At 55.2% G+C, this 17,473-nt stretch overlaps 1 protein-coding gene across 1 annotated transcript; it reads left to right on the top strand.

The window, feature by feature from the left end:
• The first annotated feature begins 1,116 nt into the window (after positions 1–1,116).
• Positions 1,117–12,276, top strand: Arhgef19 (Rho guanine nucleotide exchange factor 19). Its single transcript, XM_027399909.2, has 16 exons — positions 1,117–1,246; positions 2,238–2,684; positions 3,013–3,288; positions 3,442–3,550; positions 3,618–3,694; positions 3,905–4,167; positions 4,980–5,140; positions 5,221–5,373; positions 5,565–5,694; positions 6,051–6,125; positions 6,201–6,290; positions 6,417–6,577; positions 9,556–9,714; positions 10,002–10,081; positions 11,418–11,522; positions 11,800–12,276. The coding sequence occupies exons 2-16, from the start codon at positions 2,267–2,269 to the stop codon at positions 11,955–11,957; spliced, it is 2,415 nt and encodes an 804-aa protein (XP_027255710.1). The 5' UTR covers positions 1,117–1,246; positions 2,238–2,266; the 3' UTR covers positions 11,958–12,276.
• The last annotated feature ends 5,197 nt before the right edge of the window (positions 12,277–17,473 follow it).

Here is a 17,473-nt window from a genome sequence, read left to right as displayed (position 1 = left end):
AAGGGCTCATTTCCTGTTCCCTAGGGGCTTCTAGGGTGGGGTATGCTCTTACATCTAGAAGAGACCCTTGTGGGGACAGAAGCTGGCTGTGTCTCCTCCCACTTGCTACTACCTCCGGCTGCTGGCCCAAGCCATCCCCTGCCAAAGACTGAGAAAATAACCACAGTTGGGGGACTGCCTATCGATGACAGGGATCCCACCATGCCCCGGCCCGAGGCACCTCCTGTGCACCACCGCTAATTCCTGTATTAGCAGTTAGGAAGTCGGTACTAGCTCTCCTACTTTGCTGGCTAAGGTTCACAGTGACTTACCCAGATGGGCACTATACACTTGAGGAGCAAAGGCTAAACAAGGGAGTGAGCGAGTGAGTGAGGTACAGCTGCTGTTTTTGTTTGGGGGAGGGCCCCTGAGGACCAGTCAGCCTTTCCCTCAGGCTCCCCAAGCCAGGAGTACTGGGAAAAGCAGCTGGGGTGCAGTGGGGACCCAACAGTGCTCTACAATGTGCCCAGGTGCTGTCTCTGGTTCAGGCAGGGGATTACTGCCCATCTCTTTGTACTGGGTCCTTGAGGGTTTCAGTCTTGCAACAGTGATCTGGGACCTCCTCCAGGAAGCCTTCCTGGCATACTCAGATGGAGCCGGGCCCAGCCCCCTCCTGGGTTAGGGCAAACTGGCTTGTCTTTTGCCAACTCAGATTATAGCCACTTTTGTTTTTCTGGCTCTCCCACCAGATTGGCAACCCCACTGAGCATGAGCTATTATTTGTTCATCTGTCTCCCTGTTTTTGTTTGTTTGTTTGTTTGCTCCCTGAATTTCCCATCTGCCTGAGCATCTGGAGCCATCGGAAATCCTCGGTTGTCTCAGGCTCTGGGCCTTAAATGTCTCGGCCTCTGTGGTTTCTCTCCCTCAGTGTCTCAGAGTCGGTTCCAGAGCTGTTGTCTCCAAGGCCGCTATTTCTCTGGGTCTCCCTCTTGTTTCTTCAGACTGGCCACTGCCCCTTTGGCCCGCGGGGGCCTCTGCAGGGGTCCTTGCTGCCCAGACTGCCCACAACGCAGCCAGGCAAGTGTAGGCCCCCGCCCAGCCCCAGCCCGCTGCCTGCTCCCTCCCTCTCCTCGCCTCACCACAGGGTTTGATGAATCAAACCCTTTGTCTGGGTGGGATCTCCCCCAGCCAGCTGGGCAGAGAGAGGGCTTCCCCTGCCGGAGCAGGCAGGCAGCATCAGCAGCAGGCTTCGGTCTCTGCTGAAGAGGTGAGGGGCAAGAGGGAGGCCACAGAGGGCTCCGGGGCAGAGGCTGAAGGGGCTTGGACCTCTGGGCTCATCGTTCTGTCCTGGGGTTGCTGGCAGACTGCCTGGGGATGGCGTTCTGCCCAGAAACGGCCCATTCTGCCTGGCTTGATCTAGTGTCTGGGAGCTGGGATGGGGATAAGCCCCTCTGTCATCCCAAACTGGGGATTGGGCATCTCCATGCTCTTCCCTGGGAGGGACTAATCTGGGTGGTGGCCCGCCTGCCAGTCTGTGACCCTCCCAGCCAGCCTGGCAAGGATGTAGGCATCATTCAGCATGAAGGCCTCAAGTCTGGGTATGGAAGGGGGTGGATAACGTCAGAACAAGGACATTAGGTCTCGTATGTATCTGAATCCTGGTGTGTGTGTGTGTGTGTGTGTGTGTGTGTGTGTGTGTGTATGCCTGGAACAGTGTGAGGAAGTGTGTGTGTAAGGCAAGGTGTCGGTGTGTGTCACTGAGAGAAAGTTTCTAAGCCTGTGGAACAAAACAAAACAAGAAAGTATGTGGGCATACATCCGCATTTGAGATGTCTCAAGTTATCTGCGGAAGAAACTGTGTGGCTGTGTGTTGGAACATGAATTTGTGTGACCACCTATGTTATCTGTATGTGTGTTAGAGAATGTATGGAGTGGCTAAAACGCAGATGCGGGAGCCTGTGTGGGAATCCTGGCACTACCATTTGGTAGACAACCACCTGTGTGCCTCACTTCCCTCACCCACAAAATGGGGTTAACGGCATCGGTTTTGAAGGCTGGTGGAGATTAAGTGAGGTGTTACGTGGGTGCTTACTTATTTAATAAGTACTGACTAATACGATTGCTAAATGGGCTTGTGAGTGTGTTTGTGTAGCTGTGTACCTGTGTACAAAAGGGTTCGTTGGGGCCTCCAGGACATGGAGGCTCACAGGCCCTCCCTGTTGAACTATATCTGGGTCTGATCCCTCTTCCCATGGCAGGCCCCGGAGGGTGGCAGAGCAAAGGAGGAATGGACTGTGGGCCACCTGCAACCCTCCAGCCTCACCTGGCTGGACCACCTGGCACTGCCCACCGCCCAGTAGCCGTGTGCCAGCAGGAAAGCCTGTCCTTTGTGGGACTGCCCACCCTGCATCCTCCAAGTACAGTGTGCGTGGACCTTTTCCCCATTGCTCCAGAGGAGCTACGGGCTCCTGGTAGCCGTTGGTCCCTGGCGACCCCTGCCCCTCTCCAAGGACTGTTATGGCCGCCATCCCCAGGAGGCCCAGATACCCATGTCTCCACCAGCGGAGGAATGAGACCCAGCAGGGCTGGCAGCTGGCCCCACTGCCCTGGTGCCCAGCCCCCAACTCTGGTGGGACCCTGGAGCTCTCAACACATGCAGCCCCAGCGCAGGGCCAGCCATGGTGGCTCAGAGAAGAAGTCAGCCTGTGAGTCACCCTGGTGGGGGGTGGGCCTTTTGGGGCAGCTAGGGGAGGGACTGGGTGGCTCTTTTGAACTCTTTAAACTTCAGAGTGTCCCAAAGGACAGGACAAGTTTTAACGACAAGGGAAAGATGGCTCATAGGGTCCAAGTGACTTGCCAACATTACATAACCAGTCTGGCAGCCACTGTTCCCTTGCTCTCTACAGTCAGGACCTCTGCTATCCCATTGCCCTGGGGATCTCATTTTGTTGCCCAGGGCCATGCCACCACAACAAGGAGGAAGATGGGACAGACTACAGTGGGTGACAGCTGTTTTTTTATCCCCACACCTAGGGCGCAAGATGCAGGTGTATCATAATGAAGAGGCCACTGGTGGCACGGAGACCCCCAGTCTGGAGACTGGCCAGACTGCACAAGAGCAGGCTCTGTGTGCGGAGGAGCCCAAGCCACAGGAGTTTTCAGGAAACACCAGAGGGGGCCTTGAGGCTCAGGAGCGAAGGCGCTTCTCAGCCTCTGAACTGATGACAAGGCTGCACTCATCTCTGCGCCTGGGGCGCACGGCCACCAGGGCTCTGACTTCAGGGTCAGGTGCTGGAATCACCCGGGAAGGTACCCAGCTATTCTCCCGGGCACTGAGGGCAGCCTGAGCCAGGCGGGTAGGACAGAGCCTACCCACCCGTGTTAACATCTTTAGGTGATCAGCCGGGTGCCCCACACGCGTCGTTCTCTGGATCGCCCACTCCCAGCTCTTGCTTTCTCTAGGGAAACTGCCTGTGAGGGAATCTCGAAGAGCAGAGATGAGGGTGGACAGCGTGTCGCTGTCAGCCCCTGTCGACCCAAATGAGGTTCACGGTGGTCTACTGGAACCCAGGTACCCACCTCTCTCTTGGGGCTCGGGCTGGGGAGGGATGCAAAGAGGTCCTGACACTCTTTCCTAGGCTGGACACGCACGAAAAGACCTCTCAGGATGCCAGCAGCGCCACCGAGAGGCGCCAGTCCCGCTTCCTCCTTAACTGTAGGTGCAGAGTCCCTGCGAGGGGATCAGGGGGGATGGGCCCGGGCGTTGGGATCTGGGAAGACTGTTTTGAGGGAGTTGGGAGGTAGAGACAGAGTGCTAGGGAGAGAATTGCAGAACCAGTGTTTAGCAGGTGGGCTGGCATGCAGTTGGTGCCCAATTAGTGTTCCTGGCATGGGTAAATGAGCTCTCCCCCCCCACCCCGCCCAGCTGTCCTCTACCAGGAGTACAGCGACGTGGCCAGCGCGCGCGAGTTGCGGCGGCAGCAGCGCGAGGAGGAGGGCCCCGGGGACGGGGCGGAGGGCGCGGAGGAGGGGCCCGGGCCACCGCGCGCCAACCTTTCCCCGAGCAGCTCCTTCCGCGCGCAGCGCTCGGCCCGAGGCTCCACCTTCTCGCTGTGGCAGGACATCCCCGACGTGCGCGGCAGCGGCGTCCTGGCCACGCTGAGCCTGCGCGACTGCAAACTGCAGGAGGTGAAGGGCGGGGCTCGAGGCAGGAGATGGGGACCCACGGGGAGTTAGGGGCTGTCCACGTGGAGCAGGGGTGGGAGGTCCTGGGAAAAGACTCGGAGCCCAGAGCCAGGAAAGGGGGGCGAGTAGAGCGGAGCCACGGATGGGCGCGGCCAGAAGCAGGCGATGGGGACTGTCAACTTGCAGGGTGGGTGGGGGCAAACCTAGGAAGCCAAGAGAAAAGCCTGGGCAGGGTCTAAACAGGAGGGAGGAGCCTATGACAGGGCAGGGCCAGAAGCAGTTGACTCAGCTGGGCCCAGGGACTGTCAAAGCGGAGAGTGAGGGAGAAGACTGGGAAGGTAGGAGAGGCATCGGGAGGGGCGGAGCCTAAACGGGGCGGGGCCAGGTGCATGTGCTCAGGGACTTAGTAGGGGTGAGGCTTTATCAACGTGGAGAGAAGCTGGGAAGACCTGGGAAAGTAAGGGTCCTGGAAGTCCTAAGGGGAAGCCGGGGAGAGGGCGGGGTCAATAACGGGGCGGGGTAGCATGGGGCGGGGTCACCGAGAGTACACTCCCTGTTTGGGGCGGGGCCAAAGGCGGATGCTGGGCGTAGCAGAGCGCGCCATGGGCATCGCACACTCTTGGGAAAGACTTATAAGTAGCAGAGCTTGTCAGCGGCAGCTTCGGGCGCGCCCACCTGGCGCCAGATTATCCCTAGGTCTGGGAAGGGACAGGGAATTGGTGTCTATAGAGGCCTCATTCGGTCTATAGAGGGAGATTTGAGACCTTGATACCGGGCGGCTTTGCTCTTACCACCCTGCCTCCACCCTCCCTTAGGCCAAATTTGAGCTGATCACCTCGGAGGCCTCCTACATCCATAGCCTGTCTGTGGCCGTGGGTCACTTCTTAGGCTCCGTGGAGCTGAGCGAGTGTCTGGGGACTCAGGACAAGCAATGGCTATTTTCCAAACTGCCCGAAGTCAAGAGCACCAGCGAGAGGTGAGGGAGTGACCTGGCCTGGCTAAGAGTGGGAACGGAGGTCTGGAGTGGCGCCGTCCCTGACCTTGGCTCACTGCCAGGTTTCTTCACGATCTGGAACAACGTCTAGAGGCCGACGTGCTGCGCTTCAGCGTGTGCGACGTTGTTCTGCACCATTGCCCTGCCTTCCGCCGGGTCTACCTGCCCTACGTCACCAACCAGGCCTACCAGGAGCGCACCTACCAGCGCCTGCTGTAGGAGGGGCTCTGCGGGGCTGGGGGTCGGGAGGCTTGGGCAGGTGTAGGTGCAGAGGACTGGGTGAGGCAGGCTCCGGCGGGGAGGCGAGGGCTTCTGGGAAGAAATTCCTGGGATAAGTGAGACCACTGCATGGGGCAGGTGTGTCGAGAGACCCACCTGTGACAGCACATTCCTGCCCACTGTCCAGCCTAGAGAACCCCAAGTTCCCTGGCATCCTGGCTCGCCTAGAAGAGTCTCCTGTGTGCCAGCGGCTGCCTCTCACCTCCTTCCTCATCCTACCCTTCCAGAGGGTCACCCGCCTCAAGATGCTGGTGGAGGTAGCTCACTTCAGGAACGGTGGGGAGGGAGCGGCTGGCCTGCCACTGGTGGTTATGTTTTCGTTGTTTTATCAAGTTTGTCTTCCTTTTTATTAGCATATATTAATTATGCATAACAGGTTCCATTGTGACATTCCATACATACATAGGCCATACTCAACCGCCTTTTCCCTGTGTCCCCTCCCACTGGTCTCCTTCCTCTTCCCGGTGGCCCCTCCTTCTACCCTTGTTTTTCCTGTGCGACCCAATGAGTTTCAGTGGAGCAGCTTAAGGGACTCAAATGAGGGGTTATTTACAGGAACATGGGTGCCTTACTAGTGACTACAGCCCTCAAGAACATGTCTCTCTCCCACCAGAACATCTTGAAGCGGACGGCACCGGGCTCCCAAGATGAGGACATGGCCACCAAAGCCTTCAGTGCACTCAAGGAGGTAAGCTTAGGGGCCAGAGCTGTGGGCTCCTCTTCCCCTGGTGGGAGCCCAAATGACTCCCCACCCCATCCCCAGCTGGTGCAGGAATGCAACTCCAGCGTGCAGTCCATGAAGAGGACTGAGGAGCTCATCCACCTGAGTAAGAAGATCCACTTTGAGGGCAAGGTAAGGGACAGCCCTTGCTTCCTCCTTCCTCTGGGGGCAGGGGTCCAGCAGTCACTGCCCATGGCCTCCCTTCCCTGCTCTGGACTTACCCAGCACCCCTTCCCCATTGTCTGCCTCTTTCTCTAGATCTTTCCACTGATCTCACAGGCCCGCTGGCTGGTGCGGCACGGGGAGCTGGTGGAGTTGGCCCCCTTGCCCGCTGCGCCACCCGCCAAGCTGAAGCTGTCCAGCAAGGCCGTGTACCTTCACCTCTTCAATGACTGTCTGCTACTGTCCCGGAGGAAAGAGTGAGTGCGAGGGAGAGGCCAGGGAGGTCGGAGACGCCATTCTTCATTCTCCAGTGCAGGGCTTGTCTCCTAGAGCTTCAGAGCCTCCATTGGTGCCAGGCTGAACCACAGGGCCTCAGAGCCTCCATTGGTGCCAGGCTGAACCACGGGGCCTCAGAGGCTCTGTAGCAAGAGCAGTGAGGCAGGTCCATCTCTCAGGCAGAGTTGAGGGGTAGACTGCATCCTGATGGCTTGTCACTGCTCTGAGCCCCCTAAGGCAGTGACAGACACACAGCCAGACCCAGCTCTTGCCAGGTAAGTGGCAAGCACCCAGCAGCTTCCCTGTGCTGGCACGCTGCATGGACTATTCCTGTCTGTTCAGAAGACACCTCCCTGGCAAGCAGATTCCCTTGTCAGTCTCAAGGTCAGGGCGCTAGTGAGTAAAGGAGCCAGGAGGTGTCTGGCCACCTGGCTGTCCTGCTAGGTCTTCCCCCACAGCTATGATTTTTCTAGTGAGCAGGATGAAGAGAAAGAGTTGGGCGGGGCAGGGGGGGCACATAAGACTGGAGAGGGGGTGAAAAGGCAGATATCTTTTAATTTTTTTTATTTAATTTTATTTTTGTGTGTATATGTGACACCACGGTGCACACATGGAGGTCAGAGGCCGACAAGTAGGAGTCATTTCTCTTCTGTCACGTGGGTCTTGGGGATCAAACTCAGGTCACCAGGGTTGGCAGCAAGTGCCTTTACCCACTGAGCCATCTTGCCACCCCAAGGTCTCTCATGCCAATAGATAAGTTTATTCCTTATTGGTTCAGTCAGTCAAGTGCCCCTGTATTGCTGTGGTTTTGTTTGTTGTTGTTGAACGTTTTAGTTTTGAGACAGGGTCTTACTAAGAAACTCTTGGCTGGCCTGGAACTCACTATGTAGAGTGGGCTTGCCTAGGACTCACAGCGATCTGCCTACCAAACACTAAGATTAAAGGTGTGTATTACCAAACCCCGCCTGGGCTGTGTGTTTGTTGTTTATAAGACGGGGTCTCATTCTGTATTCCACACTGGTCTGAAACCCCCTACATTGTCCAGGTTTGTCTTGAACTCACACAGATCTGCCTGCCTCCTCCTCCTGAGTGTTGAGGTTACAAGCATGGGCTACCATTTGGTTGTTTTTGTTTGTCTTATTTATATGTCTCCGTGGATATGATATGTGGAGGTGCCCTCAGAGGCTAAAGGCGTAGAATTGCTCTGCAGCTGGAGTTACAGGTGGCTGTGAGCATGCAGTGTAGGTTCTGGGACCTAAAAGTGGGCAGGAGCAATAGGTATTTTAGCTGACCAGCCATCCTTCCAGCCCCTGTCTGGGTTTTAATGGGAAGATGGGCTAAGGTGGAAAGAGTAAAGTTGCCAGGGGATGAAAATTGGGGCTTATTTGGTTGGTTTTTTTGTTTCTTTTGTTTTGTTTTATTTTGTTTTGTTTCTTTTCTTTTCAAGACAGGATTTCTCTGTGTAGCTTTGGAGGCTGTCCTGGAACTCACTCTGTAGACCAGGCTGGCCTCAAACTCAGATCCACCTGCCTCTGCCTCCCAAGTGCTGGGATTATTTTTTTTTAATTAAGATTTATTGTATGTGTATGGGTGTTTTGCCTACATGTATGTCTGTGTACTACCATGTTTATGCAATGCCCAAAGAGTCCAAAAGAGGGCATCAGATCCCCTAGAACTGGAGTTACTGACAGTTGTGAGTTACCACGTGGGTGTCGGGTTCTGAACCCATCTCCTCGAAAGAACAACAGGTGCTCTTAACCACTGCACCATCTCTCCAGCCCTTAGGCCGAATTTTGATTCTTTTGTTTTGGGGAACGGGCGCGGTTCAAGATAGGGTTTCTCTGTGGCTTTGGAGGCTGTCCTGGAACTAGCTCTTGTAGACCAGGCTGGTCTCAAACTCACAGAGATCTGGCTGCCTCTGCCTCCCGAGTGCTGGAATTAAAAGCGTGTGCCACCACCGCCTGGCTGGGCTGTGTTTTGAAGAGTAAGAGTTTTGTGTTGAGAAGTGGTTTGGAAAAGACAAAAAAGGTTGTGGCAGAAGAGTGTGTCTGAGGGATGGAGAGGTCAGGCTGTTGACTGGCGGAGAAACTAGAATGCCAGGATGGTGGCACACACCTTTAGTCCTGGCACTCAGGCGGCAGAGACAGAGATGGAGGGCAGCCTGTACACAGCAAGTTCCAGGCAACAGGGACTCTGTCGTGAGAGCCTGTCTCTAAATAAATAAGCAAACAAATCAAAGAGAAGTCAAGAAAAGGGAGTGGGGGTGTTGAAGTCATCGTAGAGGCTGGGCTTGTTCTGAGGATAGGGGTAGGGTGTGCAGAGGAGCAGCACTCTGCTTCTGGCCGGTTTGGAGGGTGGAGTGGTGGGAGGGACCAGAAGCTCTTAGGCAGGTAAGCATAGATGGCCAAGAGGTGGCAGGTGCTTCAGGAGGGGCAGACACGGGAATCAGAAGGCAGAGGAGGGTCCTGCTCCCTCTAGTGCGTGGGGGTGGGGGTGTCGCAGGAGGAGAGCTGGGCCCTGATTCTGTGTAGGGTAACAAGCCCACCGCCCCGCCACCACCACCCTCCAGGCCTGGCAATACCTGGTTCTGACTTCAGGCAGAGAAGCAGCTTCTGCTGTCTTGGTGCAGGCCACATGGCAGTCCAGCTGGAGTCAGGGAAGGGTACAGAAAAAAAATTGAGAGTGTATCTGGGATGGGGGCCTGGCTTCTGTTACCTTCTGCCAGCAGAAATCCAGGCAGTTGAACTCACAGCAATCCTCCTGCCTTAGCACCCTGAGCTCTGTTTGGATGCCCTGATGGGGGCCTTACTGGTTATTGGGAAATGGCCAGTGAAGCCAGGCCTGGAAGAGCAAATGATCCTTCCTCCTCCTCCCATTGGCTCACCTGGTCCTGGGGTGCTCTGAGGGTAGGATCCGGGCTCTGTCGACCCTCCCTGCCCTGTTGTCGTCTGTCCTCCAGGCTCGGGAAGTTTGCTGTTTTCGTCCATGCCAATATGGCTGAGCTGCAGGTTCGAGACCTGAGCCTGAAGCTGCAGGGCATCCCAGGTCACGTATTCCTGCTCCGGCTGCTGCATGGGCAGCGTGCCAGGCACCAGCTGCTGTTGAGAGCACGAACTGAGTAAGCACTCCAAACCCTCAGCAAGGGTCCCGCTGAACCCCTGGGGCACAGAGCAAGACTGGATGGCCAGAGCAGTGCCCAAATTCTGGCAGATGGCACCAGCCACTGTGCCCCTCTATCAGTGAGGTGGCATGAGGCTACGGTGGCCACAGTTGACATACAGAAGCACTAGGGGTGGGGCACAGGCCTGGAGTCTGGCGCTAGCCCTGGCTCTCCCAGCCTGGGTTCCCAACCCCGCTCTGGGCCACTGTACCTTGCCTGTTACAACCATGTCTTCCTCTCCGTAGAAGTGAGAAGCAACGGTGGATCTCAGCCTTGCGACCAGCCAGCCCCCAGGAGGACAAGCAGGTCACCTGTGATGGAGAAGGTAGGACTCAGAACCCTCTAGGGTGGCTCTGATGACCACTCAGGGCTCAGCAGGGTGCATAGACACACCCCATGTGAGTAGGCAGCCCGTCTTGCAGACTCTGAGAGAGAGATTCAGAGGGTTAGTGTCCTCCGGGCTGGACAGAGCTGGGTCTGGAGCCCACAACCGTCTGTATCACGCAGGCCTGGTGTGTACAGAGTGTATGTGGGGGGCAGGGGTAGAACGATGGTGGTAGCAGGGTGGACGGGTGTTCAGTTGGGATGGAGGCAGCTCTCTTGGGTGTGATATGAGGCTGGCAAGCCAGGCTACATCTAGATGGTGAGGGTCTTGGCAGTGGGCAGTAGGTAGCCATGGAAGGTGTTTGAGCAGAGGGGGGGGGGGGGGGGGGCGGGTGGCGTTGGGTTGTAGGTCTGAGATGGGGGAGTCAGGCCAGGGACTGGACTCTGTAATTTCACACATTTTATTTAATCCTCACAGTGATCCTATTACCTAGATTCACTGTCTTCATTTTTCACACACCTCTGAAAACTGAGGTTCAGAAAAGTTAAGTAATTTGCCCAAGGTCACACAGCCAGCAGCTGGCAGAGCTGGGAATGGGGCCAGGTCTGGTCTCCCGCTCTCCCTCCTTCCCTCCCTCTCTCCCTCCCTGTCCCCCTTCCTTCCTTCTTCCCTGTCTGAGACAGTTGATGTATAGCCCAGGCTAACCTTGAATTTGTAGCAAACCTCCTGCCTCAGTTTCCCTATGCACTGGTATGACAAGGATGAGCCAGCACTCCCAGCTCAAACTTGTTGCGTTGTCCCTGCCCATCTGCTCTGTCACAAAGAACTGAAACCGGACAGCTCTCTGTCATGGCCTCAGAGTCCCACTGAGGCTGAGGACAAGCCCCCTACTCCAGACAGAGGCCGCTGGGAAATGGCCCTGAGGGGTGGAGAGGGCCTCCTGGCAGAAGGCCCTGAGACACAAGGGACCATGGAAGGAAGCCCCATGTGGCAGGGACTGGAGGGAAAAGGGCTGGGAGAAGGGAGGTGAGCCAGAGGGCAGGGTCCGCACGGGAAGCCTGAGGATCCTGAGAGGTCTTTGGATTTGAACTTTAGACACTCAGAGAACTGTCGAGGAACACGCACTGGGCATCTGGGGTTTGTGTGGCAGTCTAGAGATCAACGCATGGTGTCACAGTGGGTGGGGAGGTCAGCGCCCTTGGCCAAGAGCCTCAGCTTAGGGAGATGCATGCCCAGGACGGGCAGAGGAGCAACTGTGGTCCCCTCCCCCATTGTCTTCTCCCTGCTGCCTCCCACCTCTGACCTGGGGGCTCCTGGACCCTCTCTTGGCTCTCAGACCGCCCCCAGGTCCAGTGCGTGAGGACCTACAAGGCCCTGCAGCCTGATGAGTTGACCCTGGAGAAGACAGACATCCTGGCAGTGAAGACCCGGACCAGTGATGGTGAGAGCCAGGCCTTCCCCCACAGCCCTTTTGAGGGGCAGGAGGAGGAGGGGCAGTGACCAACCTGTCACAGGGGAAGGTTATGCAAGTGGTGACCAACCACAGCATTTGGGCATCTGGTGATACCAGAGGAAGAACTTCCTACTGGAGAATGGAGAGCAATGGGGGAGAGTGGGAAATGGGGTCCTTCCTGGGAGCTGGTGATGCTATGGTAATGTCACCTGGCCCCAGGCCGGCATCCCTTCCATGCCACTGATACTGACTGCTGTGTTCCTAGGCTGGCTGGAGGGTGTGCGCCTCGCTGATGGTGAGAAGGGGTGGGTACCGCAGGCCCACGTGGAGGAGATCAGCAGCCTCAGCGCTCGACTTCGAAACCTCCGAGAGAACAAGAGGGTCACCAATGCTAGCAGCAAGCTGGGGGACCCGCCTGCCTGATGCTCCCCTGGCACCCAGCTGGGTCTGCTCCTGTGCTGTGGGCTTCTGTGTGTCTGGGGGCTTCTCTGCAGGCGCTGGGTAACAGTTCTGTAAATACGCCCTGGCTGCCTCTGCTTTGACGTCTGACCCTAGGGCCTTTGCACTGCCTTCTCTGCCTGGAGAGCTCCGCCTAACATGAGGGTGCTGGCTGTTCTCACTCACACTGGTCCCCAGGTGCCTTGAGGGCAGAGGGGCTGTGTGTCAACCTGGTGCTTCCCCTCCAAGTGGCAAAGTGTCAGATCCAAGCAGGCGTGAATATTAAAGTGACTCCATGAGTTTTTGTAGTTGCCTCTTGCGACTTGTGCTAAGAAAGCACCACCCACAGGGGCGGGGGTGGGGAGTGGGGTGGAAGGTGCACCGAAGCTCAGAGCTCAGGCTGTAAAATCAGCTTCCTGGGCTGAGCTCCAGGTGAAGGTCATGCTGGGCGCCATCAGGGTCTCCGGAGAGAACTGCTCTTTGCCTCTGTGTGCCTGGTGGTTGCCAGTGAACTGCCCTTGCAGCTGTATTCCAGTATGTCATATCCCCGTGTTCCACTGATGTCCTCGTCCGCCTCCTGTTGTGAACCTCTGTCTTCATCTGGAGTCCTCCTAGACCATCACACTACCACAGTCTTGGCAAAACCATCTACCGTCACACTTTTTCCATGTTCTTCTGTTTAGAAGCATTTTTTTAGAGATTTATTTAATTTATTTATTTTTTGTTTTGTTTTTTGAAGCAGGGTTTTGTGTGTGTGTGTGTGTGTGTGTGTGTGTGTGTGTGTGTGTGTGTGTGTGTGTTTAGCTCTGGCTGTCCTGGAACTCACTCTGAAGACCAAGCTGGCCTTGAACTCAAATATCAACCTGCCTCTGCCTCCCCAGTACTGGGATTAAAGGTGTATGCTTTATTTTGTGTGTATAGGTGTTTTGCCTTCGTACAATACCTGGCAAGGCCAGAAGAGGGCAACAGATTCCTTGAAATTGTAGTTATAGATGGTTGTGAGTCACCCTATGGGGACCAAACCCAGGTCCCAGCCAGTGCACTTAACCCCTAAACCACCTCTCCAGCCCTCAACATACACTTTGAAGTATTAACATTTGCCAGGTGGTGGTGGCACACGCCTTTAATCCCAGCACTGGGGAGGCAGAGGCAGGCGGATCTCTGAGTTTGAGGCCAGCCTGGTCTCCAGAACGAGTGCCAGGACAGCTACACAGAGAAACCTTGTCTCAAAAGAAAAAAGAAAAGAAAACACAAAAACAAAATGATGTAGCATTCACAAGTCCCTGAAATAAGGACATACACATACAGCGCAGATATTTTTCAACCCATGACAGATCTCAACAAAAGTGAGGGAAGAAACTGAGCTTCAGACACGGCTGGACCAAGTGGCCCATTGCTGTCCCTGAAGACCCAGCTCTTCCTGTCTCTCCATTCCAGGTCTTGCTATTACTTCCTTCCTATACACTTACCAACTACTTCTTCCACAGGCTTCTACCAGCCCTGCATGGAAGAAAACCATCAGGATTTCCAGCTGGAGTCCTAGGAATTCTCTAATTGGACCAGCTTGGGTCCCATGGTTTCTTCTGGACTGATCCAGGCCTAGTGTGTACTGATAGGCCCTAATAAGTGTGGTAGCTTTCTGTCACTTCAACAAAATACCCGAGATAATCAACTTAAGAAAAAAAGTTTGAGTCCCCAGAAGTTTCAGTCTAGAGTCACCTGGCCCTGCTGCTTTGAGCCTGTGGCAGCCCAGTAGTTCATAGTGGGCATGCCTGACAGACAGGGAGGTACAGGGTCTCTTATATCCCCCAAGGGCATGACCCCCAGTCACCTAATACCTCCCAGGCAGACTTGCCATTGTCCACCACCTCTAACACTGCTTCAGGCTGTGACCCTTCAGTACCTTGGCCTCCGGGAACACTCAGATGCAAACCCTAGCTCTAGGCCATGTGCACAGTTCTGAGAACCAAGCAACACAGGGCTTGCCCTGGAGTCCCATGGGTCTCTGAGTATAAGCAGCTGCTGGCCACCCCTGCTGACCCAGAGGGTGGAACACCTCAGGGAATTGACTGTGAACAGTTGGGGTTCAGGCCCTTCAGGGCTTAGAATGCGAGGGGCCCCAGACATGGTGGTGCACACCTGTAACCCCAGCACTAGAGAGACAGGATCAGGTGGATTTCTGTGAGTTCCGGGACAGCCAGAGCTACGTAGTGAGACTCTGCTCCCCCCAAAAAGGGGAGGAACAGAAGAGGCTAGTGGCCCTAGCGCTGGGTAGCCAGGGAGGGATGCTGAGCAGGCCTCTAGGGTGGTGTGGGATAGTCTCTTTCTTCCTCCTCCTGCTTGACCCATTTCCAAAGGATACACTCTACCTCCAAGCCCACACCCCAGTCTCTTTGGTTTCATTAGTGTTTTTAGACAGGGCCAGGTAGTCCAGGCTAGCTCAAACTCACAGTGTAACCAAGGATGACCCTGAACAGGAAGGAGTCTTGCTTCCTCTTGCCTACATCTCCTTAATGCTCCTTGCTCAGGCAAGGTCTCCAGCTCAAACTCCCTACATAGCCCAGGATGAGCTTGAACTCCTAATCCTCCTGCCTCCACCCCCCAGTACAGACATGTGCCACCACGGCAGGTTCATGCGGTCCTGGGGGTGGACACAGCTTTGTGCAAGAGGGAAACCCTCCCAACCGAGCTGCTGCACCATTTGCCCCAGAGCTGTATCGAGTTTAAGTTTCTGGACCTGCCCAGAAGCCCAGGTGGGCTTCCCTCCTTTGCACTGAGCCTGTGTGACTTCAAGTTGCCTGTCACAGGCATCCCGGGTGTGTTGGCCACATGTGCCATCCCTGTCCACCCTCTCACTTTGCTGTCGGTCGGACTTGGCTTCTCAGTTTTCCCTTTTTTCTTTTTCCTGACCTGGGCAATTTTGAGGCATTCTGGTCGGCATTTTGTAGACGACCCTGCAATTTGGGTGTGTCTGATGACGAAGCAGGAGTTGCTGTGGCTTGGGGCAAGAACACCACAGAGGTAAACAGAGTCCTCAGCTCGTGAAGTCAGGGGGCACGTGATGGCCACATGGCTCACCATGGGGGGGGTTGTTTTTTTTTTCTTTCTCCCCTCCTCCTCTTTTTTAGCATTGTAGCTCAGGCTAGCCTCAAACTCAAGGCAATCCTCAAACCTCTTCTTCCCTTCCCAAGTGGTGTCACGACAGAGATGAGCCTCCAAGCCCAGATGATGTTGATTTAAAAAAGAAGTTTTAGAGGGAGTCTCAATGTAGCCTAATCCTCCTGCCTCCACCTCCTGAGTGCTCAGACATAGGCCGTCACACCCCACGATCAAAAACCATTTTGGGGGAAGATGCTAGAAATGTTTGTCTCGGACTAGAGAGATGGCTCAGAGGTTAAGAGCACTGGCTGGGCAGGGCAATGGTGGTGCACACCTTTAATCCCAGCACTCGGGAGGCAGAGGCAGGCGGATCTCTGTGAGTTCGAGGCCAGCCTGGTCTCCAGAGCAAGTGCCAGGATAGGCTCCAAAGCTACACAGAGAAACCCTGTCTCAAAAAAACAAACAAACAAAAAGCACTGACTGCTCTTCCAGAGGTCCTGAGTTCAATTCCCAGCAACCACATGATCCGTTATGAGATCTACTGCCCCCTTCTGGTGTGCAGATATACACGGAAGCAGAATGTTGTATACATAATAAACAAATAAAATATTTTGTTTTGTTTTGTTTTTCGAGATAGGGTTTCTCTGTGGCTTTGGAGGCTGTCCTGGAACTCGCTCTTGTAGACCAGACTGGTCTCGAACTCAGAGAGATCCACCTGCCTCTGCCTCCCTCCCGAGTGCTGGGATTAAAGGCGTGCGCCACCAACGCCCGGTGAAATCTTTAAAAAATATTTATAAAAAAGAAAAGAAATGTTTGTCCTTCCCTCCCTCCCTTCTTTTATTTCTAGGACTTCGGATGGAACCCAGAGCCCCACACAAGCCTGGCAAGACCTATAGCATTGACCTGGACCCAAAGCCCATCCTGGATCAGGTGTCTCCATGTGTCATTTGTGTTCTTCCACCATGCAGGTCCACCCTGCACCTCGTTCATCCTGTCAGCCTGTCCTGTCTGTCACCGTGGACTCTTCATCACAGTGTTTACTTTCATTTGCCTTGTTCTAGCTAGCTGCGTGCGGCGGTGCACACCTATAATCCCAGCAGTCCCTTGGAAGGGTGAGGGGCTCAGTCAGGAGGATGGCAGCCGAGGAGGCTAGCCTGAGCTACATAGTGAAACCCTTATGTCCAGGGAAAAAAAAGGGGGGGCAGAGTTGGGACTGGGGAGGTACATAACTTAGTCAATGGAGCACCTGCCAGCATTGATGTGACCCTGAGCTGGACCCCCATACTGCATAAGCAGCGGGAATGGTGCCCGAAACCCCAACATTCAGAGGAGGAGGGGACAAGGAATTCAAGGCTGTTCTTGGCCACATCTGATTCAAGGTCAGCCATGGTGTGTAGGAGAGCCCCTGGCCATGAGCTCTCTGGGGTTCGTACTGTCCCACACACAGCATTCCCTCGGGGCTCATGCTACAAGATGCTCCAGGTTCAAGTCCTGCCCAGGTAGAGACTCAGTTGAGGACTGTGGCTCTTTTCAAAGTCTTGGACAGTAAATTTAGAAAGCATAGTGTGTTCATTGCTGCTGAGCCACTATGGTCCCTGGGCCTCAGACAGAGAGGAAATTCATTTATACATTAGCATGTATTTAATATATTATTTATTATTTATCAGGAGGGGCTGTGTGTGCCACAGTGCCTGTGTGGGGGTCAGAGGGAATCCCAGGAGCAGGTTCTCTCCTTCCACCTGTGGGTTCCGGGGATTGATCGCAGGTCACCAGGCTTGGTCATCAAGCACCTTTATCTGCTGAGCCAACTTGCTGACCCAAACTCATATGTTTCCTAGCCACATACCATGAATCTAGGAAGGCTTCTTGCTTCAGCTGCCAACAGGGATGACAGTGACAATGACAGAGCCCAGCCCAGAGGGATAAAGCTGGTGCATGCAACAGGCTGTGCTCTGGGAGATGATATAGACAATGGTGGTTTTGTCGTCGGAGCTTCTCGCCAAAGCACAGGGCTTCCTTCCCTCCAGCCCCTAAGGACTCCAGACACTGAGGCCAAGAGTAGGCATCCCGAGTGAAGTGTGGACCGGGCCTCTGAGATCTCCAGTGCCAAGTCTTACCATACAGGGGAAGCCACGGCTAGCACCACTCACAGAGGAGAGCAGGAAGCCGCGCCTGGTGCTGCATCAGTAATCCCAGCACTCGGGACAGAACACAGGCAGGCAGAGCTCTGTGAGTTCGTAGCCAGCCTGGTCTCCATAGTGAGTGCCATGCCTGCCAAAACCATACAGTGAGAACCCTGCCTTCAAAACACAAAGGAGCATGTGGGGCAGTGGTGGTGCACACCTTTAATCCCAGCATTGGGGAGGCAGAGCAGAGGCAGATGGATCTCTGTGAGTTCAAGG

The sequence above is a fragment of the Cricetulus griseus genome, chromosome 2, assembly GCF_003668045.3.
Source record: "Cricetulus griseus strain 17A/GY chromosome 2, alternate assembly CriGri-PICRH-1.0, whole genome shotgun sequence".
Classification (NCBI taxonomy): domain Eukaryota; kingdom Metazoa; phylum Chordata; class Mammalia; order Rodentia; family Cricetidae; genus Cricetulus; species Cricetulus griseus.
This window is presented reverse-complemented; position numbering and strand designations above follow the sequence as displayed.